The sequence below is a fragment of the Chelonia mydas genome, chromosome 7 (genome assembly GCF_015237465.2).
Source record: "Chelonia mydas isolate rCheMyd1 chromosome 7, rCheMyd1.pri.v2, whole genome shotgun sequence".
Taxonomy (NCBI): Eukaryota; Metazoa; Chordata; order Testudines; family Cheloniidae; genus Chelonia; species Chelonia mydas.
The window spans coordinates 81939660-81964562 of record NC_057853.1 but is presented as its reverse complement, the minus strand read 5'-3'; the positions used below and the strand labels follow the sequence as shown (position 1 = coordinate 81964562).

Below are 24903 nucleotides of genomic sequence, written 5' to 3'. Positions count from 1 at the left end.
TGTTGCCAGGGTCACATCATATGCTGGAGGGGGTGGGCACAACGAAGGAGGTCAAACAGCAGATTCCTTTGATCTGTATGGCTTTCGTGAAGTGCCCGCCTCTGGTTAGAGTACTCGGCTGCCAGTTGGCAAGCTGGCTGCTTCAGTACCTGCCACCTATTGACACGGGAAGAGCTGCCTCGTGTGTGCAGATAATGTACAGGAGTCCTATGTGGTTAATATTTCTGAGCAATTGTACTCATATACAGTGTATGTAAGTGGGCTTGGGACCCCTCTCTGTTCTCTTCAAGGCCACAGCAGTATTTTGCATGTAATAATACTCGGCTAAAGTTCAAAGCCTGCCATCCACAGATAAATGCTACAGTACCTGTAATTATATGTTTTTCTTCCCTTTTTATTTCAGACTAAGTCAGAATTCACAGTTGAATTTTCTGTCAGTGACAGCCAGGGGGTAAGTATGACTTTTTTCATTTCATGATCTGAGACCGGAGAAGCATGGAGTGGGACTGGGAGAGCACTGGCTGTTGAGGAGTTCACAGCCACTGCAATCCCAGTCTCTCCCTGAAAGGGGCATTAGAGAGTGAACAGGAGAGCACTGTAGGTCATGATGTAGAAATGCAGATGCAAGTCTTTTTACCATTATATAAAAGCTGTGGAGCTGCAGGGAGTAGTGGAGAAGCACTGGCTCAGGAGATCTTGCAGCTACAATGCTACCATCTCTTAGAAGGGGAGCTGTAAAGAGTGGAGTGGCTGCACTGGTTACTGGGGAATGGAGAAGTACTTTAGTCCCAGCATCTACCAGCAGGGGGCATTGTAAATCCCATTGGACCTCTGGCTGTTGGGAATCTAAAGAAAATGATGTACAGTAGCAGTGGCTCTAGGGGAGTGACAGCTGCTGAAATTTTAGTCTCTTCCTGCCTGGATCTTCAATTCTGCATCTGTCCCTTCTCTGAAATCCTTTGAAAATGAAGAATATACCCAGTAGCCTAATGCCAGCTGTATGTTTTTATTCTTCTGGCCACAGGTGATCAAGGGGACAGTGAATATCCAAGTGGGAGATGTGAATGACAATGCTCCAAGGTTTCACAATCAGCCCTACAGTGTTCGCATTGCAGAGGTAGGAGCCTGGATTTCCTCTGGAGAGATCTTTTTCCTGGACACTTTTTCTTCTTCTGGGCAGAGCTTGCCCATTTGTTTCAGTTAATTGTAAAAAGAGCAGAGCTCTCTATCCAGCTCTATGGTGATGGTAGTGGCCCTCTGGGGTGTTTGGTCTCTTCCACCTGTCCTGTCGTTGGGGTTCAGTGAAGGATGAAATCCCTGAAAGTCTAGGCCATTTGTTCCAATGGGTAGTAGCGGAGTGATAACGCTCCATAGGCAGAGTATATCTGTTGGGAAAAGGCAGGTGGAGGAGTGGGCTGTGAGCTCAAAGAAATGTAACACACACTCCATATGGGGCTTTAACTCAGGAGCAAGCTTTGGGAGAGAGTGAAGATTGAAAGCAGCCCAAAATAGGAATCTGTTTTTTGCTTCTGCTTTCTTTTGGGGACAAAGGAAGAGGCGTCTCCATGGAGGCTATTTTGTGTAGAAGTAAATGTTCCCTCAAGCCTTTTTAGATTAGTGGCAAACTCTGGGAATGCTCTGCCTGAATGGCTCTGCCCTCTCAGCTATTTGGTCTTCTTGTAGACCTCTCTGTAGTGATGAGATTCTTTTCCCCGGGAGAAGACTGTCGTGCACCTTCCAGGGTGGCTTGGCCATGCTGACTGCCGGGAAGAAGATAGCTCCTATATGTGTGGCTAAACTTGTGTAAAGTTGTGTCAACTCAGTCAAGTAGCATGGTCAAGGAACTTCTCACTCTGGAGATTTCGGGTTGATTTCAGGGTTGTTGGGTACAGCCGAGCAGCCAGTCTTTAGTGAGGGAGAGGATGGAGACCGACAAGCTGCACCATGGCTGGTACTAGTCTTAATCAAATGATTAACAGTTTTGAAATGGAGAAATGACTGATGGCGCCTTCTCCCTGTCTGATTCTGGGCCCTGCTATTCCCAGACTAGGGGAGCCCTCTCTCTGTCTGACCCCGGGCAGGCTCTTGTTATTCCTGAAGCATGCTTCTGTGTGCAGATAAGGGAGTTCATCAGTGTATGTGAAACTGAGCAGTCTTTGATAATTAAGAAGTACAAATTATTGGATTACAAATGGTTGGTTAATATGCTGGCTGCAGGCTCCCTGCTGTGCTGGAGTTTGGATCTTTCACTGTCCCTCTCCTGTGTGGGTGAGTTTCCTTCAGTAGGCTGTTCATGATAAATTGGCCTGGAGTTTGTCTCCCATTTGCTTTGTCTGCTTCTATGTGAAGCAAATAATCTGAAACACCCCTTTGAGAATGACAGTGTGTCAGAGGCATTTCTTTTCCTTTTTAAGTGTAAACTTAAAAAAAAAAGTCAGCAATAGTTGTATAACCCATTCGCTGCTCCCTTTTTATGCCCAGACCTCTTGAAATGAATGAGGAGTGACTGGATCTCCGTCCTGCAGATCCTCTGTACGGTGATATGTCTGAAGGGGAGGGTATTTTATTAGGTCTGCGAAGTGTACTGGCAATCCGTGTGAGAACTTCATGTCCTGTCTCCACAAAGCCACTCTAGGATATGGGAAACGAGGAAATTGGCTTTCAGGTGACTTCACCTAAATCCTTGAACACACAGACCCTTGTTTTCTATTGCTCTCCTTCTCTTTTCAAACTATTTCCTGATCTACAGAAGCAATGTACTTCCCCCTGGAACACAGGTAAGACTAGAAGAGAATGTTCCCTCCTCCTTCTTCATCCCAACGTCACCCCATAAAACCTGTTAAAATATTTTATGTTGTGTATTAGAAAGAGGGCTCCCTCCTGGTCACGGAGAAATGAATGGAAACTACATTTCTGTACCCATCTGGAATTGATGCTAGATTAAGCTTCTATATTTATATAACTGGAGCAACCATGCCATTTCTCCTCTCCCTTGTCACCTCCATCTTGAGAACTCAGATCATAAATTCAGATATATGGAAGGCTGGAGATTTAACTTACTGGCATCGAGTATGGGGAGGAAGGAGGGCCAAGGTTCAGGAATGGATGTGAACGTTAAACTTGGTTGGGAAAAAGGCATTGTGGCAGCAGTGCTGGAAGAGACAAAAAAAATAATCTGTCACACTCTTTCTTTGCTGTCCTCTTCTGGATATGAGTCACCTGCTCTGTAGTGAGGTGTCTTTCAGCCCATCTTGCTGGTTTTGGTTGTAGTTAGCATCATGTTACTCGCAACAGACCAACATTGAAACTTAGTTTTCAGAGCTCATGCTTTTTTGGAAATTGGCCTAATGTAATTAAGTGTGTTCATGTGCCAATTTGTAATCTCTGTCCATGATCTTTAAGCAAGGACATGGATCAAAGGTAATGAGCCACATACTCATCATCCAGCCAGTGTCCTGAAAGCACTTCTGTTCTTCTATCAGGAGATAATATTTCCATGGTGCCTTTTTAATGTGTGGTAAAGTACTGAGAAAAAGGGAGGGCGTGCTTCTTTGGATCCAATAGGGCCTTCTAAAGTTATCAGTACGCTAGAAAAGTCATCGCTATTGTTTTTCTCTTTTCCTCCATAACACTGCTGGTGGAGTCATTTCTAGCTTATTATACTACAGGTTCTGGTGCCCCTGGGAAGCCACAGTCTGGCTTCAAGCTTACACTTTTTTGTTGAGGGTGTTTTCATTTTGTAGTAACTTTGGGTTAGCAAGAACATGTCCTTCTTCCCACCACAGTATCACTTTACATTTTCTGAAGCCTGTCAGTTCATCCCTGTTCATGTGGGAATCCTGGGGGGAGGAGTCGCATGCCCACCTACTGGCCAGAATAGAGCAAGCAAGAGAGATGACGCCTTCTCCTTTTTAAAGCAGACAGTTGAGTGTGTTGATTAGCTGTGTGCTGCTACAATCACCGGGTGCTTAGTACCTAGAGCTGCCATTGACTTCACAGGGAGGTGTAAGTTCTGTTCACCTTGGAAAATCAGGCCCCTGGCACAAAAAGGTGGCTTTGCTTCATGCAAGGTACATTGCTTTGAAGTGTCCAATGTTCCACTGAAACAACGGTAGTTCCAAGGAATGTGGACACATAGTTGCTATGGGACACAGCTGTGGAGGGTATTAGCAAACTCCTCTCTGTGATAATGCTTTTGATAAACAGTGAGGTTACTACTAGTCAGAGACGAGCCCTGCCCTAAAGAGCTTATGATCCAAGTTTAAGACCAGACGTGAACAGATACAATGTACAAATGGGACTGGGAAGTTGGGGAGGAAGACTGGGCTAACAAATACGAATGCGATTTCCCCTAGATTAGCTATTGGCACACTTCATAGATATTGAGGGTTTTCCCTGGTTCTATTCCTGTATTTATTTTGAGATAAATGAACATCTTGGTAGCAGTAGTCCTAGCTAAGAGATGGAGCAGCAGGGGAAGGGCTATTTAAGCCTACTACCATTGTATGGCAATAGAGAATTCAAAAATAATGTGCATAAATAAATGGAATATAAAAAAACCACCCTTTAAAGGTACTGCTTCTGAATAGGTATACCAGTGCCTTAGAAAGCCCATTTGTTTCAAGAATGTAAATTATTTGGGCATGAGCCATGTAGTGCAGTTTGTGAGTGCATGTGAGTGAGGGAATGTGTGAGTGGGATTAGTGGGGAAGCAAATGCACCCCTTAACATTAAGCTCCATGTGTTGCTCTGATTATTGGACCGGCAATCACGCCTCTTTGCCTTATGCTTCGGTACGGTGCCTGTGGCATGGTGGTCTTCAGTGCCTGTCATGTCTTAATTACAACACAGTCACCTGTTTGTAATAGCAGAGCAGGTGTGTGTGTTTGTGGAAGGAGGGGGGTCTCTCCCCCAACCCCTAACTATGCTGTTCCAGTGCAATTATCCATTTTATCTGGGCAAAAGGGCCTACAATTCACTTGTCAAACTCTAATGAGGCAGCACGGATGCTTTCAAGTCTGTAAAGAAAGGGGAATCCAGCTAGAATTGGCAACTTAATTCACCAAGCTGGCCTTGACAGACTTCATTAAGTTCCCATGTATTCATTTCAGGCTAATGGCTGTCATGCTGACTGCTGTTTGATTTGCTATAATAGACTTTTATGGTTTTCCAATTTGCTAAAACGTGTTTGCCCATGTCTGTGCCCCGCAGTGCTTTGGTAGTACATTAGTTAGGCACCCACGTGCATGCCACACTGACCTTCAGGGTTTGTTCTCTAAGATGCATTTTTTCACTGTGTTCTCCTTGCCCCTACTACAGAGAATCATAGGGCTGGAAGGGACCTTGAGAAGTCATCAAGGCCAGCCCATTGTATTGAGGCAGGACCAAATAAACCTAGACTATCCCTGTTAGGTGCTTGTCCAGCTTGTTCATAAAAATCTCCAGTGACAGGGGTTCCGCAACCTCCCCATGAAGCCTATTTCAGAGCTTAGCTACCCTTATAGTTGGAAAGTCTGTCCTAATATCTAACCTAAATCTTCCTTGCTGCAGATTAAGCCCCTTACTTCTTGTCCAACCTTCAGTGGTCATGGAGAACAACTGATCATTGTAGTTTTTTAACAGCTCTGACCATATTTGAAGACTGTTATCAGGTCCCCCTTCCATCGTCTTTTTTCAAGACTAAACATGTGCAGTTTTTTAACCTTTCCTCATAGATCAGGTTTTCTAAACTTTTTATCATGTTTGCTGCTCTCCTCTGGACTCTCTCCAATTTGTCCAATAATTGTGGCTCCTAGAGTCGGACACAGTACTCCAGATGAGATCTCACTAGTGCTAAGTAGAGCAGGACAGTTACTGTCTGTATTTTACATACAACACTCTTGTTAATACACCCCAGAATGATATGAGCCTTTTTCGCAGCTGTGTGACATTATTGATTCATATCAAGTTTGTGATCCTGTATAACCCCCAGATCCTTTTCAGCACTACTACCACCAATCAGTTATTCCCTTTTTGTAGTTGTGCATTAGTTTTCCTTCCTAAGTGTAGTACTTTTTACTTGTTTTTATTGAATTTCATCTTGTTGAATTCAGACCAATTATCCAATTTATCAAGATCATTTCGAATTCTAACCTTGTCCTCCAAAGTGCTTGCAACCCCTCCCACTTGGTGTCATGGGCAGATTTTATAAGCATCCTCTCCACTCCATTATTCAAGTCATTAATGAAAATATTGAATAGTACCACCTGCCCCAGGACTGACCCCTATGGGATCCCATTAGATGCGTCATCCCAGTGAACCATTGATAACTACTCTTTGAGTATGGTCTTTCAACCAGTTGTGCACGCACTTTAGAGAAGTTTCATAATCTCTTCCTTCCCCTCTCTCTGTATTTCTGTTTCCACTTTTCCCAAAATCTGGATTTTAAATAAAAAATGTATAATGCTGAGATCTTCCTCTGCCTATTCTGTGTTGTCTGGAAATAGATGTGGAGCATCAGTAAATGCCAGAAACCCAGTTTCATGCGTGAGATCTAGCCAAGCTTTGGGATTGTCCAGAGTCTGGTGGGGAATAGTGGATGTTCCTGGATCTGAAAACTCTTGTGTATCTTTAAATGTAAGCTAGCCATGTATCTCTTCATTGTACATAACATGTAGGAAAATAAGTCTGGTCAGCCAGCCTGACATGGTGTAATGATGCTATGTAAAACAAGCTAACAAAGACAGAACATAACCAACACTTATTTCTAGAGTCTGGTCTAGGTATGGTACAAGGCTAGACACAGAATATTTCCTGTAGGTACATCAAAGCCTCTCTAGTTCAGTCTGCATATACGTAACTTTCAGGGGCAGGTGCCTCCCCATTCACTGGGTTACTTATCACATTCATGATGGGAGCCTCTGGCTTTATAAAATAGTGTGGTTCTGCACACTCAGATTTTGTGGCTATTAGCTCCATATGTATTCATAATCAACAGGATTAAGTCTTTGGTCCTGCAGGTTCCATGCATAACATCTGTAGCTGGTGAGCTAACTGGTGCAGTGGGGAGCATGGTTAAACCACAGTAGGTCTGGTAGCCCTTAGCAGAAGGCATTGGCCTATATTCCTATTTCCTGTAGAGCCAATCAGTGCTCTTAATTTCCCACTGTCCTGAACCACTCTTACCTTGCTAAGCGTGCCATGGCTCTCTATAATCACTGGGGAACTGAGAGTCCTGACTGGACGACAGAAATGTCAGTTGACTGTTTCCTTCCTGGCTGAACCTTCCATGAGGACTTTTCCAACAGGGATTTTCTCTTCTGTAGCAGCAGTTTCCCCATCTTCTTCTTTAACATAAAAACATAAGAATGGCCATACTGGGTCAGACCAAAGGCCCATCTAGGCCAGTATCCTGTCTTCTGACAGTGGCCAGTGTCAGGTGCCCCAGATGGAATGAACAGAGCAGCCATTCCTTGTCGCCCATTCCCTGCTTCTGGCAAACAGAGGCTAGGGACATCATCACTGCCCATCCTAGCTAATAGCCTTTGATGAACCTATCCTCCATGAATTTATCTAGTTCTTTTTTGAACTCTGTTATAGTCTTGGCCTTCACAACATCCTCTAGCAGAGAGTTCCACAGGTTGACTGTGCGTTGTGTGAAAAAATACTTTCTTTTGTTTGTTTTAAACCTGCTGCCTATTAATTTCATTTGGTGACCCCTAGTTCTTGTGTTATGAGAAGGAGCAAATAACACTTCCTTATTTACTTTCTCCTCACCAGTCATGATTTTATAGACCTCTTTCATATCCCCACTTAGTCGTCTTTTTTCCAAGCTGAAAAGTCCCAGTCTTATTAATCTCTCCTCATATGGCAGCCGTTCCATACCCATAATCATTTTTGTTGCCCTTTTCTGAACCTTTTCCAATTCTAATATATCTTTTTGAGATGGGGGCAACCACATCTGCATGCAGTAGTCAAGTTGTGGGTGTATCATGGATTTATATAGAGGCAATATAATATTTTCTGTCTTATTACCTATCCCTTTCTTAATGATTCCCAACATTCTGTTCGCTTTTTTGACTGCTGCTGCACATTGAGTGGATGTTTTCAGAGAACTTATCCACAATGACTCCAAGATCTCTTTCTTGAGTGGTAACTGCTAATTTAGACCCCATCATTTTATATGTATAGTTGGGATTATGTTTTCCAATGTGCATTTCTTTGCATTTATTAACATTGAATTTCATCTGCCATTTTGTTGCCCAGTCACCCAGTTTTGAGAAATCCTCTTGTAGCTCTTCACAGTCTGCCTGGGACTTAGCTATCTTGAGTAGTTTTGTATCATCTTCAAATTTTGCCACCTCACTGTTTACCCCTTTTTCCAGATTATTTATGATATGTTGACTGGGACTGCGCCCAGTACAGACCCCTGGGGGACACCACTAGTTACCTCTCTCCATTCTGAAAACTGACCATTTATTCCTTCCCTTTGTTTCTTATCTTTTAACCAGTTACCAATCCATGAGAGGACTTTCCCTCTTATCCCATGACTGCTTACTTTGCTTAAGAGCCTTTGGTGAGGGACTTTGTCAGAGGCTTTCTGAAAATCTAAATACACTATATCCACTGGATCCCCCTTGTCCACGTGCCTGTTGACCCCCTCAAAGAATTCTAGTAGATTGGTGAGGCATGATTTCCCTTTACAAAAACTACGTTGACTCTTCCCCAACAAATTATGTTCATCTATGTGTCTGACAATTTTATTCTTTACTATAATTTCAACCAGTTTGCCCAGTACTGAAATCAGGCTTACCAGCCTGTAATTGCCGGAGTCACCTCTGAAGCCCTTTTTAAACATTGGTGCCACATTAGCTATCCTCCACTAATTTTGGTACAAGGCTGATTTAAGTGATAGGTTACAGACCACAGTTAATAGCCCTGCAATTTCACATTTGAGTTCCTTCAGAACTCTTAGGTGAATACCATCTATCTGTTCCTGGTGACTTATTACTGTTTAGTTTATCAATTTGTTCCAAAACCTCCTCTAATGACACCTCAGTCTGGGACATTTCCTCAGATTTGTCACCTAAAAAGAATGGCTCAGGTTTGGGAATCTCTCTCACATCCGCAACTGGAAAGACAGATGCAAAGAATTAATTTAGTTTCTCCGCAATGGCCTTATCTTCCTTGAGTGCTCCGTTAGCATCTCGATTGTCCAGTGGCCCCACTGGTTGTTTAGCAGGTGTCAGTCCTTTGTCCATCCCCTCCCACAAATCAAAATTCCTAGAGATTTTGGCCGAGTCTCTCAATGTTGCTAATGGTACCAGCCTCTGTGTGTGTGTGTGTGAGCGTGTGTGCGTGTGTGCGTGTGTATGTATGCATAAGTTTATTGTGATGTCATGTGTGACAACAGCAAAGAATGTTCTGCTGCAACATTCTTGCCTTTCCTTCTGTCTGCCAACTTGCTTGATTGACAACGGCTGATGAACCAAAGAGCTACTGATAGACGCATACTAACCATCTGTCAACAACTTCTTGAATCAGCTATTTCCACAGGTTTTAGAAAAGAGGATGGGTTTTTATAAAAGGAAATTTGCAGATTCATTTCTTGCTCATTAGATCACACATTATAGGTTGGTGCCTCCTTGTTCTAGAGATTGGTGGGGACTAGCATTGCAACAGTCAGTTCTCAACGTTCCATTTTGATTTGACTGTGGGCATCTTTCAGTTCTTCTTCTGCGTCAGGATTTTAAGTTCCTTAGAGGCAGATGTAGATTATTTTATCTTTTTGCAGACTACTATGAGTCTGCTGTATTCTGTTATATTTAACACAATGGATAATTTTTAGAGTAATGTGTATTATTGGGTTACATCTTCTGGCATGAGACCGTCTTCTCGGTCACACTTTCGGTGCCAGACTGCCACTTAGTACCTCAACCACCCATGAGATGACACACCAAAAGAAGTACCTGTAACTTGACAGGGCATATTAATTTATACTAGGGCTTTGTTTACAGCACAAGACTGAGGCTTCCACTGCATCTATAACCATCTGCCTATTGATCTGTGAGAGAGAGGAGCAGAGGCCAATAAATCATCTCCAAACTTCTCCACTGCTGGATTGAGCCATTCAGTTGCCAGTGCCTCTAGGCTACAGAATCCAAATATCTCTCATCCACTCCAAAGGGCATTTTGTGGGCTAAGGTTCTTTGACCTTTCCTTCCTGTTAGTATGGTGAGGAGGTAATGAGAAAACTCCTCTAAACATCAGATAGGTGGCATCATTTAGAAATCTGCCACCTTTGGCTTTGTAGACCCGTGACTTTTGTCTGCAGCAGTTTAGCATATTAAAAAGCATCAGGCATAAGAAGGGATGTGTGTATGTGGTGTGAGCCTGCATGCATATGTGGTTTCCAGTAAAAAAACCCAACAACCCAGTATCTGCATTGTAAGCAGCAAGTCCTTCCACTATCAACTCGCTAGTCTGTATTCTAGCCTTAACTGTACAGACATCTTTGCAGACTTGAACCATCTACTGTATCTGTCTCATTCAAAGCAAATAAATAAGAACAAACTCCAGTATGAGACAGGGCTGGAAGAAAAGGAAAACTCTAGCTTGCTTTTACAGATAGAAACATAGCCGAAGGAAGTTTCTGCAAAGCAGAGCCCTGCCTCTGCAGCCATGGTCCATCTTGTCAGTGTTGTGTCCCCTGACCGTGGTTTTGATTGCCATTTATTTTAGTTGGGAATGTGGTGAGGATACAATCACTTGCCATTTACAGCAGTTATTTCTGTTCAAGCAAAAGCCTCTGGGAATGAAACGTCACAAGCCTGGGGTTACCATTTTCATTTTTCATGTACTGATGCTGCTGAAGCAGCTCTCTCTCTCTCTCTCTCTCTCTCTCTCTTTTAAAATTGGGTGGAAAGGTGTGCTGCTGCCCAGAGTGGGGGCTGCAGGAAAGGGTCGTCATCACACTGCCTTACCTGGAATGCGATAGTGGTAGGAGCGGGTGGGGAGCAAAAAAACCAAAGCCCCAGATGTAATTAAAATGATTATTTTGTTTTAATGGTAATAATGTTAGTAATTACATCAGTTTCCCAGCCAGTCTTGCCCAGGAGTCTTTGGAGACCCATACAATTCTATTGCAATGGCAACAAAGCCTGATGCTGTGAATATGAAGCAGTTGGACTGAGTGTGAACTTCTAGTTCAGACACATTAGTAATTCTCTTACACACTCCAGGCCACCTTTGATTATTTTTTTCTTTAAATAAAAAACCTTTAAATTGAAGGAGATGATAAAGCTGTGATAGGACAGATATTCCTGCTACTCTTCCAGAGCTGTCAGTAATCAGTGCTGGCCATTTTCCTCTCTCTTTTCCGTTTTTATCCCTGCTTGCCTTCTTCTTCTCTATCCATTCTTTTGCTTCTGTGTGTTTTTTAGAGCTGCACAAATAACTGGCAGTGAATAATTTATCTGGCAAATCTATCCTCCTCCCCCTGGCCCTGCCCCGCTCACAGGATACCTGTAAGCAGATCAAGATTTCCTTAGATGTACTTAGTATACAAAATTATCTGACGGAGGTTTTTAAAACTTTCTGGATTGATCACCAGCAGTGCTGTGGAATATTCACTATTCAGACTGTGAGGGTTAATTACGATTGATCAGAAATCATATAGTTCTGTTTCTCGGATTAGTATGCAAGCACTTCCAGCACAAATACTCCCTTATGTGAATGTAAACTTTAGTTTATTCAATTACTCATCTTGTAACTTTGTAATTCACTTTCTGCAAACACCAATCCCAGTAACAGTCAATGGCACAAATGTCCATGGGAAGTGAACACCAAAGAAGGATGCAAGCCCAGCCTGAGAGAATGAGTTTAAACATTCAAAAAAATTGTCATTGGAAAATATTTTTTGTAGCATCCACCCAACTCTAGCATATTATTTAAAATATAATAATTATCACTGCTCAATCACACAGGGATTTAAAAGCCCAAAGATGAGGGAAAGACATTTGTTCACTGGTCAGGCACGTGAATCTCTCTGTTTTCATGTCACTTTCTTTATGGGAGAGTGAATTTAGTTCTGGTAATAAGTGCCAGAGTGAAAGCCCTAAAAATTGATTTCCTCCATGACAGCATGTTCTTCAACCCTGACTAGTGCTGAGAGAGGAGGCCTGTTGGTTTACTGCTGAGATTGCAGTTGCAGTGTTGTCTTGTTGGGTATGGACACCTCTCCCCTAGGAACTAAACTGAGCCCTTTGGTTCATTTTACACAAAGGCTACTGAACAGGGGCTGGAAGGTGACAACTTTTGAACTTCAGAACTAGTGCCATCCCACTGAAAGAGCTTGTATCCTTTACGAGCCCCTGTACCATGCACAAATCCTTGGTGGTCTAGAGACTTGATGAGTTTTTGTATCATTAGCTCTGTTGTGTCATATAACGTACTGAGTCCCTGTATCACTAGAAATTCCAGGTTCAAAGGTTCTGTGACTTGCTAACATTATTGACCAAAAATGTGTCCTCACTGTTGCCTTTAAAATGTTGTTTGAATTTTTAGTGCCCATGGAAATGAGGAACTGCATTAGCTGGACATCCTCTATGCAGGCTTTAGTTTTGACAGCACTTTTTAATCCTGACCTGCAATTCTTCACGCTATTTTAGTTCTAGGAACTCTCAGAGCTCTACAAAAATAGTTCAGTTCTGACCGGCAACACCTCACCACGGTTACTTCAGTCATAAATCTCTCTTTAGCCAAGACTGCCAGCCCTGCCAGATTTTGTCACTGTGAAATGTTTTTGGGATGCAAACATGGGAAAAGTTATAATTTGAGAGGATAATTCTGCATAATAAATATTAGAAAGCGGGACAGTTTGGAGTTTTATAAACTTTACACAGAGAGATGTTGGCACAGGTTGTTATGGAATCATTTATACAGCACGCAGTCTGACACACAAAGTCCCAGAGAGGGCTGGAAGAAATCCGATTGCATGCAGAAATCTAGGGAGATCAGCCACTAGTTCTTGTTCCTTGTGGTGGGGTGTTCACCCCACACCAACCCTGAAGGGGTTAAGGTGGTTCACCAGGGGCCAATTAACCTTACAGGCTGCACCTGTGCGGGGTGGGGAGGAGTCAGGCTTGATTGATAAAGTTAATTAATGATGAAGCCCAGATGGGCAACAGCTGGCTGAGCTTGTATAAAACCAGGAAGTTTGCAGCAGAAAGGGGCTGTCGGGAGAGAGTCTGCAGTCACTGTCTTGATCCAGACAGATGGATAGGAATAAACCCAAGGGGGAGCAAAATTCCTGGAATCCTAGCTCTGTGGGAAGGGTTTACTCAGAGGAGTTTGGGGAAGAAAGCCTATGGAAGGCAGAGTCGGAAAAAGCCCAGGGAAAAAGCAGAAAGGTTTGAGGCTGTTTAGACCTTGGTTGCTGCTGATCAGGTCCCAGGATTAGAAGTAGCGGGTGTGCCTGGGATCCTTTACCAGCCACTGAGAAAGTGGCACAGACCAGGAAATGCCAAGGAGGACTGCCTGGAATGGCATACAGACAGTTGATCCGGAGGGACTTTGATACCCCAAAAGGGAAAACTATATATTGACTAGGCTGGAGGGCTGAGTCAAAAACAGAAAGCACCCCGAATTCTGGAGAGTGAGAGGGCCGTGGGGCAAGCAAGCATTGGAAGGAGGTACTAGACCAGATGAGGGCAGAAATATTTGTGAGCTGCCAGTGCTGTGGCACTTGCTCATTGAATCCACTTGTACTGCTGTGTGGGAGCTTTAAGAGTGCAGTCAGCAGAATTGCCCTCTTGTGCCAGAAATGAAGGTAATAGAGCATCCTCTAGGAAGATACTGGATCCCACTAGACCTCCCCATCCCCAGTGCACACTCTAGATATGAGTGTCTTGCAGGGACCTTAAGGGTAACAGTTTGTGCTGCCCCATGCAACCACACCTAGAGTCCCTGGGCTTGAGTGCTGAACTCTTATGCTAGTTTTATGCTGGTGAAATGTGAACAATTCCAGTGTGCGTACTCTGGAATAAAGCTCACATAGTGAAGTGAAGAGTAAGACTCTCTAAACTGGATTCAAACTGCTGTCAGTGGGAGAGTCCTTCAACCTAAGTACTGCTCCCTTCCAACTCACAGATTTAGTTTCCAAAAATGTCCTGACACTCTGGTAGGCAGTTTGTAGTTCTGCAGTCTGCTGTGTAGTTCAGATTCATGGTTGACTCCATTTTTGATATTGTCTGACTCCCCTGACACAGCTGGTTTTTGACACTCTAGGCGATTGCCCGTGCCATCCATAGACTGGCCTTAAAGCTCTGTCAGACAGAGTGAGCCTAAAGGAGGCATTGTCTTTAGATGATTTACAGTGCACACCTATAGTGTTAGGGGAATAATTTACTATGTCTGAGGTGTGTGGACTGTATGTGAGAGAGCAAACTGGGAGGTGTGTGTACACAATGTCAGGACAAGGAGCTTATTTAGATTTTAGTGCCCTCAAACCCTCTAGAAAATGCTATTGGTTTGGAAAGTGTCTGTTAGTCTTAGTTTTGTGATTGCTGCACTTGGGCTACAGCCCATGGAAAGAATCTCTGCTTATATTTTGTGAAAGGAGGTGGAGAGCACAAAGTATGGCTAAAAGTATATCACACTGTATTGACATACTTTGGGTGTGCTGGGAGGCAAGAGGTTGACTGTTGAGTACACTTGATGGACGTGCGTGTGTGTGAGACAGACAGACAATGTAATTACATGCCCTGGTCCGAAATTATTGTTTTGATAAAATATTTCCACATCTTGCCTAAAGCTCCCTGACCCATGTAGGCTTTTGTGCTTCACGGCTTGGAAACCCTCATCGAGCAGTGCTGCTTCAATCTGGCCAGTTCTGGAAACCAATGGAAGTATCCCACTCTTGGTTCCCTGGGACGCATGTAGGAAGACAGGACAGTGATGGATTCCACTCGTCCTCACAGGAGCTCCACATTGTGCCATGTCCCCATTTCACAGAAGTGTAACAATCCCCTGCAGCAAGTGAATGTTAGACATTGCCAGTGCCATGTGCCATCCATTCAGAATGCGTGTGAATTTTAGACATTTCATGGGTTTAGATTCATTTGAGTATTTTGTTTACACCAGGCCTTGGGGCTTTTTTTATTCTATATACTACTGCTGTGTTGCTTTTAATTTGTATTTATTTTTGCTGGGTTTAAATTTCAGCTCCTATTAGCTCTGACAGGTTAATTTGGGGGCAAAACAACAGGCTAGATTTACATCTTTTCTCTCAGGCACTGGAAGAGCTAGTCACAATGGGCTCACTTTGATGTGTTTTTTGGGCACCAAGCTCTCCTCCTTCCTAGCTGGTGGAATGGTAATCATTTATTTAATTTCTTAGCAACCTTTAATTACTTCCCAACTTTGTACAGCAAACTAGTGGCAGTGTGAGGCATGCCATGAGAAGGATGCACTTTCCTTTAATAATCTGAAATGGAAGCATCATGTCCATCTGTAAAAAAGCCATCTCTTAGCTAGATAATGTCTTTGAGAGGGTTTCATTTGATCTGTAATCACTAGGTAGAATATAATATCCCAGAAAGAAGCAACATTCACAGCTCCCCTCACCCCACCAGATTGTGTATGATTCATGGAGACTGGTCAATTTCTGTACTGCCCTGATTGTTTGAACACTAAAATGTGTCTTTACATTTGAAAAATTGTAAAAGTCAGAGTTCTGCCAGTCGAGGCAAGGCAAGGTCCCTTTCATAGGTTATTGAGAGATTGTGCTATTGACCATATCCTAGCCCCACTTCTTCCAGGTCTCACAGGCACGCGCACACACACACTGAAAAAAAGAGCAAACAGAATCCAGCAAGTATAAATAGGGAGCACAGAACCTGAATACTGCAGGCTGAGTTTACTCTGATGTACCTCCCGATTTGGGAAAGGTGTTATACTGAGTGTGCTGGCAGAAAGGGTGACACTTGGCTGTGGAGTTGAACCTTAAATATTCACAAATATCCATTTTCACAACAAACAAATTTCACTGTTAGCATAAGCAAAGAGAAGTTTGTGAGGTGCTTTGGGTTTGCTGACCTCAGGTTGATGGAGGTTCTCCGAGATGAAAGGCTATTGTTCTAAGACCAAATCCTAGCTTTGGCCTTCAATTTCTTCTCCCCTGGCAAATGAACATAAGTAAAAGGGGTTACACAGGTGTAAACAAATGCAGAATTTGGCCCAAAGGATTCTGCCCTGTTCTTGTCAGACACATGTGCACACGCTCAGTTTGCAGTAGGATCCAAATGTCAAAACCTCTGAACTGGGTAAGCAGTTTATTAAAAATGTGGTGAGTTGTGCCACACAGAGAAAAGAATAAATGGGGGAATTTTAGTGATGGGGACAGATACTGGAGGGCAGAAAGATCTTTCACAAGATTCAGAGGTTATCAAATATCCCTGCTCCATTGCTTGAGTCCTGTTGTCTGTATAAGAAGCTCTGGCAAGGCAGAGTGCCTGGCAAGCCTGAGAATTTCTGGCCCCTGAATATTGTTGCCATATAGGTTTTCTGGTCTCTCTTGGTGGTGCATGCTCTAATAAATCATAGCAGAAACTTCAAAACCTTTCTGGAAACTTACCCCTCCCCGAATGAACTATTTCCTCAAAATCAGGGGATAAATATTCTCCACCTCTGGGAGTCCTGCCATTTGTCCCAGTTCACTGGCATATACAAGATCCTGAGTCTTTAAAACATGTGCCCAAGAAGTGAAATGAGAAATGCAACAGAAACTACTGGGGCGGAAAACTCCAAATGGCGTGGAAGTAATGTCTAAAGTGCGCTGGAGATTACAGTCATTTCCATGAGACAACGCTTTGGGTGGGGAGGGATACTGCAGCAAAAGAGGAGGGAAAAACAAGCTAAAAATTAAAAATAATCATTCCATTCCAATCAACGTAGTTCCTCTGGGGTGGATTAAGGGGGACAGAGAAAGAAAGGGGAGAAAACGGCAGATTTGGACATCAAGGAGAGGAGTATGTGGGGCAGCAGATAATTCTATGCATCTGCGTTGAAGCTGTCACCTTGGGAAAATAAGATTCCTAGAGCCAAAGGAATCATTTCAGGGCAGAATAAGAAAACCTGTACCCAGAAGAATTCTTCAAACAATGCACACCTGAAAGAGAGAGGGGAAAGGTGAGAGCTGAACCTGGATAAACAGGCAGTCATCCATCTAGCATTAGCACAGTGAAGATAAACACACTTTCCAAGCCCCTCATCCCCAGTACATATATAGTCCATATTAATCATTGCACATAAAGCTAGCCCCAATTCTTCCCTCTTATTGGCTTCCAAAGTTGTGACCATTCTTCTTCTCCACTTAATCTTCTTGAGTCATTGCTCACGACTCTGAACACTTTTTTGTTTTTTGGGGGTTGCAGTAAGCAAGAGAGAGGGGAAAAAAGTAGTAGAAAGTTACCCAAAAAAGTCACCCAAAGTATAACTCCTTTCGGTTCCTGGGAAAAACAATGCCTGTCTTTTCAAGACCCACCTGAATTCATGGGAAACCTGTGAGCTTGGCATCACCACTTATTTCTAGCAATGATGGCTTCTCAGCAGCCCTCAGCCCAACTGGAAGCAAAGCATTCTTGATAAGACCTTGGTTTTGAAGCCTGGTGATAGCCTGTGGTATTGACACTTTCCATGAGTGAATACAGGCTAGTTCAAGCCCATGAGTGAATACAGGCTAGTTCAAGATGTTGCAGACCACACAGCACCAAGGAGGACGTCTCTAGTCTAGAAAAGGATGGAGACGGAGTGACTAAGTAACGGAGAAGTGCTGTTGGCTGTTAGTTTTGGTTTTACATTTTTGCTCTGCACTGTTTATAGCATGCACCTAGTAGCTTAAAAAATGAAATATCTTTTGCAACCAGTTGTCCTTTTTTTCTAGTCAGTAATCATTAATTCCTTGCACTGCAGTTTCTAATGGACTAGAAATGACATGGTTCCTTTTTGGTTACTTCTCTTTTTGTGTATTGGCATCAGCATTTATGTCCATAGGTGTGTGGCTCCCTCTGGAAATAGGTTTGCTTGTTAACGGTTTGTTGCAAATCAGGCAGCAGGGGGAGCTCGCATGGAGTAACTACATGGCGTGGAACACCAAAGAACATTACCAGAAAAAAATCTTTTCCCAGTTATATGATTTATTCTGACAGAAACAGATACTTTGGGGATATCTTTTCAGGCTTGGGGCCTAGATTGGTTGCACACAATATGCATGTGCATACACTCTGACACGGAACTCTGTGAATTAAACAGACACTTGGATATGGAGATCAGTACCTGGTCTATGTACATGCAGATATATGGTTGTCATGGGTCTGTATTTTGCAGGCATAACTTAGGTATCAAGTTTTGAACATTCAACCTTTGAATGTAAAGGACACTTGAAACCATTATTATTAGGCAGATCAAATTTGGGACCATATTGCTTTGAGTGCCCATTCAGCATGCTTTACAGAAGATCCACCACCTCCTCTTAAATATGCATCCATCTCCTTTTAAAGCTTTACGTTGTGGTGATCTTCCTTAGGCAAGAGGAGCAAGGTGACTCCTTTTTGTCAACATCACACCTACAAGGGGAAGGAGATTTATTGCAGCACAGCAGCAGGTGATCCCCATCATTTCCAGGGTGAAGTATGATTGATTGTGTGGCGCTCCCATTTGGCTGTCTAAAAAGATGGAGATCTGACCTGAAAACCAAACCTTGAACTAGATTTTCTTGGGCCTGCCCCTCTTTAACACATTTTTACTTAAACTGTTGATTTTGTTTTTAAACACTCCACCTTCTGCTACTTGTCCCTTCAATATTCCCACTATCTAGAGTTCTACCCCTTTAATTATGAATTTTGTGAACATATGTACAGTGCCTTCCATTTTAGGATATCAAAGTTCATTACAAATATTAATGAATTGAGCCTCACAACAGTCTTTTGAGGTGAGTACATATTATCCCCATTATATAGATAGTGAAGTTAAGGCACAGTGAGGTAAAGGCCAAAAACTTCTAAAGGACCTATAATTTCAGGGTGCCATAATTCTTAGGTGCCTGACTTGGGACACTTTCCTCACTTTCAGTGGGGCTTAAGCACTCACAACTTAAATTGACTTTAACCAGAGTTGTGGTCAAAATCAGGCTGTGGATCTTTCTGATTGAGCACCTAAAATTAGAAGTCACGTTTGAAAATGTTTGACCTTTAGCCTTGGAGAGGCCAGTCTTGTATGTCCATTTCTCACACATGTGAAACTGTCCTCAGCACTCGTGTTCCCAAATGCCCTCTCACAAATCGCACAGTCACCAGGGAACGTGGTTGGTTGTTACCTATTGCTGCATGTGAGGAATCATTTACTGCCCAGTTCAGTCCTGGTCTGTTTGGGTCTCATTTGGCTGAATAATTTGCTGCCTGCACTTAAGGATGAGTAGTCCTGTAATGATATTCAGTGTCACATGAATACTGGACAAAATCTCAAACAGAACCTGGACTTAGAAGCAGAAAACATTTTTTGGACTGGATTCTTTAGATTTGATCTGCCTATTCTCATCTTATCCGTCCTAGACCCCTAGCCCGGTTCATGCAGCCTCCTCTAGTTTGTGATTCCCTGTGCCTCATCTAACTCATCTGTCCTTCCTATTTATAACTAACTAAATAAAAATGACAGTGTCAGTCAGTGCCCAGACCAAACCAAAGTGACTGTTCAAGCTTTACCTAAACTGGGTTGCATCTAAGTTCAGGTATTTTGTTTCCTACAAGAAGGTCTGTCTTCATATCACCCCATCCATGGCTTCAAGAAAATTTGATGCTGAGCAGCAGTGCACACACCTCTTTGATCATCTCCAGTTCTGTGGTGCTGATCTCAGACCCATTCCCTTCTGAGCAACAGAATTGGGCAAATGAGCTTTGTAAATATGCTTTTTCAGTTTTCTTTTTTCCCTGTCTCTTTGTTCCTGCTGTGTCTCCCCCCACTCTGCCTTGCTCTCCAAATGTCAGACTCTCTTCTTATTTTTCAGCTCCAGTGGTTCCCATTCTATTGGCTCAGTCGCCAGCACCAGCTCTCTCCCCCTTTTGGCTTTTTGCTCTTAGTTTAATAATACACAATGGGCTTTAAAGGTAGCCTTACACACACACACACAAAATCTGGCCAAATGGCTATAAGCGAGAGAGACTCAAGACACCAAAAAAGTGCACCTGCACACAAGCTTTGTGTTTTAATACAATCCAAGTAACTGCAGATAGGATTAATGTGTCCTGGTGACATGGGCAGAAGAAGAGAGATGAGGAGCTGTGCCCCTAGTTTATTGCCACTGAAACAAATCCATTATGCCATGTTGAGGTGATAATGGGTTTTTGACTCTAATTTGCAAAATCAGATCACGGGATGGTATTTGGTCCTTTCTGTGCCAGGTGCTTCTGTTCCTTCCTCTAGATGGCATTGAGCAGCACTTCATGGTCTGTAGATTGGAGGTTCTGCTTCTGGAGGTAGACCAGAGCAGAGGGATTGTAGTCCATGGGAACTCTGTAGGACCTACTGCAAGGATAGTATAAAATGCTGTTGTAAATCAAATTGAGGGAAGCATGGGAGCTAGGGAAGAGAAGCAGAGGTGTAATTAAGTTGGCCACCTTCTGTTCAGTCAGTGTATGAGTGGCTTTTGCCACCTGTATATACTTGCATGCATACTCCATATTGCTAGTGCTCGAGCCTAGACATACTACGTCTAGCTTAAGCCAGTGTTACCATGAGCACTAAATTGACTTTCAGTTTTAGGAAGGGAATAAGAGTTGGTAATGAATGTGCTGATAAACCTATCAGATTAGTGACTCCAGTTCCTGTTTCTCTGCCAGAGTAGACCGTGTGCTAGTAGAAAACACTCGCGTCTTTCTGTTAGGTACGGGTCCAGGATGAAACCCCAGGATCCAAGCCCCTCTGAACTTTGGAAAAGTGTGGCTCCAGAGCAGAATTTTGCAGCTTGGGCCTATCTCTGCTTCATACGATGGCTTGGAATAAGTGAACAAACTGAGTGGCTAACAAAAATTCTGATCTGTGTAATTGTGGGATCTAAGCCCAACATGGGGCAGGAACTACTGAGCCAACACATAAAAATAACTATTATATATGCTAAAGACACATGGCCAGATGTGCGGTTACAGAGTCTCATTTGCTCTTATGTCTCCCTGGAGTGAATGTTACCCACCCTGAGAACTGCATGCCCGTCCTTATTTCTGACGATTGGTGAAGGGAGAACGAGAATGTTAAAGCATAAAGCTGTTCCAGTGCAGTGGCTAGTTTATAGTCCGTGAAGTGTCTCCCCCAGTTTGCAGTTTGCTGGTAGGCTGGGAGGACAGGTGGTTATTCTTTTGCTATGTGTATTTTATGCTTTTGATGAGGGAGATTTTGTAAAAAGGCTGCTACCACAATTAATGAATTCCCAAGGCAATAGGAGATCAAGGAAGTTGGTGCAGCTACATCTCAGAACATCAGAAACGCTGCAATTTATGTGGGGTCTAAGTGGCCCCTAACCATTTAGAAATGTATTATAATGGCTCAGGGCCAGATTATGTCTGCATGGTGGGTGGGGGGGAGGGAAGGTGAGAGAGAGGAAGCAGAAGGAACCTACCCTCTTCCTTTGTGCCCCTGTGCAGATACAATCTCAGTCCTTGACTGTTGGGGGTTCGTGCCGATAGAAATGCAAGCCTCCTCAGAGAGAGTCCCAGCTCTCAGTGCCAGGGATTGGAGCTGGCCCCGTCTCTGGGGAGTAGATACTGCAGTCTTTAGCAGGGTGTAGCAGGAGCTCCCTCAACCCTTCTGGAGATGCAGCGCCTTCCTTCAGTACAATGCCTCTAGGATCTCCTTGGGCTGTGCCTTACTGGCTTGACTTCAGTAGGCTCTGGATCAGGCCCTAAAAGCACAATCTATCTCTAACTGCCCTGAAAATTCTACATTTTTCAACCAGCTTGCACCCCAAGGCTTGTCACACTGGGCATGAATCCTTGTCATGTACTGTTCCGTACGCTGGCTTGTATTTGACCTAGTGTAGGTTTTTAATAAGGACACTCGAAGCTGCCAGTAGGGGGTTAGCACTCATTTAGAAGATGGCAGGTCCATTTCCTAGTCGTGCTGTACTTTTCTGAAGCTTTGCCAAGGAGTGAAGGGTCCATGGTGTGTTGGGTTTCCTGGCCAACCCCTTCTGCCAAGGTCTCCACAGTAGAGCATGAGTGGCCGTGCCCTGCTGGAGGGAGCGTCCTTGAAACATCCCAGTTGGGGATATAAATCTCTCTGGGATATACGGCCTGTTCAGTGTCAGACGTGTTACCAATACAGTGGGGACAGTGCTTCCTCCTGGCCCTAATCACATGACTTTAACACGTGTTTCTAGAACCTGGTTTTCCCTAGATGGGGTTGGGATCAGGTGGAGGAGCAAAGGCTGGAGTGTAAGTGAAATGATTCCATTCTGGACTCCCCCTGGGGAAGGACAGCTAGCGGGTGGAGGGGAAGAGAAGGGGGAAACTGAGGCAAGTTGGGTCGGCGAGAGGGCAAGCTAAAATCTCAGGGCCAGGGAGCAGGCTTGGCGAGCCGGGAGGTCTATTAGTCACGTCCATTCTGCACGTTTGCGCTTCAGTCTGGGCTGCGACAGACATGCTTTTTTTGTTTTTGGTTAAAAAGCCTCATCGGAGCGTTATGGAATTGGAATGTGAAGGGTAATTGAGCTGAAAGTCATTCTCTTCCTGCAGTCGGCGTGATAGGAGTGATTGAAGCTCCCTCAAACACCAGCCTGGGAATCCTGATGGAAGAGCGCGTGGCAGCTGGAGAAGAGGGGAAGGGAGGAGTAGGAACTAGGGAGAGGGAAGCACAGTTCTTTCTGTATAGTGACTGTCTCTGGTTCATCACTGCAGAATGCCACCCAGGGTTTTATTTTACAGTCTATCCTGTCCCCCAAGGTCATGCTGAGTCCCTGGACCCCAAGCTTTTAATTGCACAAGAGATGACCTTTAAGGGAACAGAATTCGGGAGAAGCTGGGTTAGTGACAGATGAAAGTTTTGTGTGTAATAAGCACACAAAGGTAAATAGACTCCCTGGACCGTAATCTCCATTTCTGCAGCCACAAGCTTCACAGCATTCTCTGAATTAGTCCCTTCTCCTCTCACTGCATCTTCCTTTGTTCTCTTTTCGGTGATGGTGTCATTGATTCATGATTAAACCCTCCTGTTGTACCCTCTCACCATTTCCAGAGCCTCCCCTTGACATCCTAGTGCTGGTCACACATCCCTTTGGCCACGTACATTCTGTAAAAGGCTGCATAATATTGACTAGATCAGCCAGGTACATTGTATTTTAAATGATTTGAAAGGGTGGAAAAAAAGATGGAATCTGACTGGCCAGGATGGGTGCTGTTATCAGGTATAACTCGTTGAGAATGAATGCGGTAGTCACGTTCCCTGCCTTTAATGCAGGTGAGTAACATGCTGCAGCAAATGAGGTTACGCAGCTACCTGCACTACATCAGAGAACTCCTCTCCTTCAAGCCCACCCACTGATGGGCAAATGCTTGATATGACTGTGCACCTTGCCAGGTGTTATTGATCGCAAAACAGGCAGCATTAAATGTATCTCATTAATATTTGTTTTGGTCCCTTCCCTAAACTCCGATGTGTGGAGAAGATGCTTCTTATCTCTCTCTTGCAGGTTTTCTTTCTAGAGGATTCCACTTGCTGGTGACAAACCCGGTCTTTGTAACAGTTGGGGCACTTTCCCTGATTTCAGAAGGAAGAGTGAGCTTGAGAAGCTGACACAAAATCACAGAAATTCAGTTGAAAGGCCATTAAGGCTATTTTTTTAAAGCAATGTTCAATAATGTGCAGCTGAAATGTTGACTGCCTTGCTCAGCTAGATTAATAAATCTATCAAAATGGACAATTTGCATGTGCAGTTAACTTGGGGTAAACTTTTGAATCATCATCATCTTAGCATATGCGCACGTGACCAGGATCCATCACCCAGTTTTGTCCGCTGGTTGGATTATTAGCTTGTCCAGGCCAGGTACTGATGGGGAGTGTGACATGAATGCTGATCCATGCCCCCCAACTTTTGAATGTATGTGCATGAGCTGGATAGTGGGATATCTGATTACTCAGTCACTCTCTTTCTGTCTGACTTTTTAGACCTGCAGACAGCATTAAGGGACAATGTTAAGGGTTTTGAAACCTTATGGTCATCCATTTTCTATCTTGTGCCATGGCCAGGCCACCGTCACTTCCAGTTTGCTCTCATTCATTTTTGTTCTCCTATTGTAGCTATCTGCAGGAGGCTCAGCTGACCTTTTTACGTACTTCGATGGCCACTGCCTAGCTCCCATTCTGACTTTCTATGAGGTCCTTGTCATAGTTACTGAGGTAACTGCACCTCTGACCCCTTTGTGGTCTCCTTTAGGGCACCTGCCCAAGTCTCAGGTCTCTGGCCCTCACTTTCTTGGGGCAGAAACCTGTGTTTCTCTCCCTCTAGACTAGGGGGGGATCCAGCCTGCAATTCTTCCTGCCATTAATTCACTGTGCTCATCTTGGCAGGCCTGACTTGAGTTCAGCCCCCGTAGTCCTGTTTTCTCCTGGGCAATGACAGGGTTAACCAGTGACCAGCCAGGCTTCACAAAGCGGAGGACTATTTATTCAGAACAAAAACATTGCAGAGAAAACATATCATAAAACAAGAAACAGCTGATACACATGTTCACCAGGTAGTACTTGTCTACCACATAGGAACCTCATGGGGTTCATAGAATCATAGAATATCAGGGTTGGAAGGGACCTCAGGAGGTCATCTAGTCCAACCCCCTGCTCAAAGCAGGACCAATCCCTAATTAAATCATCCCAGCCAGGGCTTTG

General features: G+C 43.8%; 1 protein-coding gene across 2 annotated transcripts in view; it reads left to right on the top strand.

Annotated features, from left to right (window-relative positions):
- CDH23 (cadherin related 23) overlaps positions 1-24903 on the top strand; it is a 514496-nt gene that overhangs the window by 132573 nt on the left and 357020 nt on the right. For both annotated transcript variants that reach the window (XM_037904844.2, XM_043551833.1), the window contains exons 5-6: positions 404-451; positions 1025-1117. In XM_037904844.2, the coding sequence (XP_037760772.2) occupies positions 404-451; positions 1025-1117 (141 nt within the window). The remainder of the gene's footprint in view (positions 1-403; positions 452-1024; positions 1118-24903) is intronic.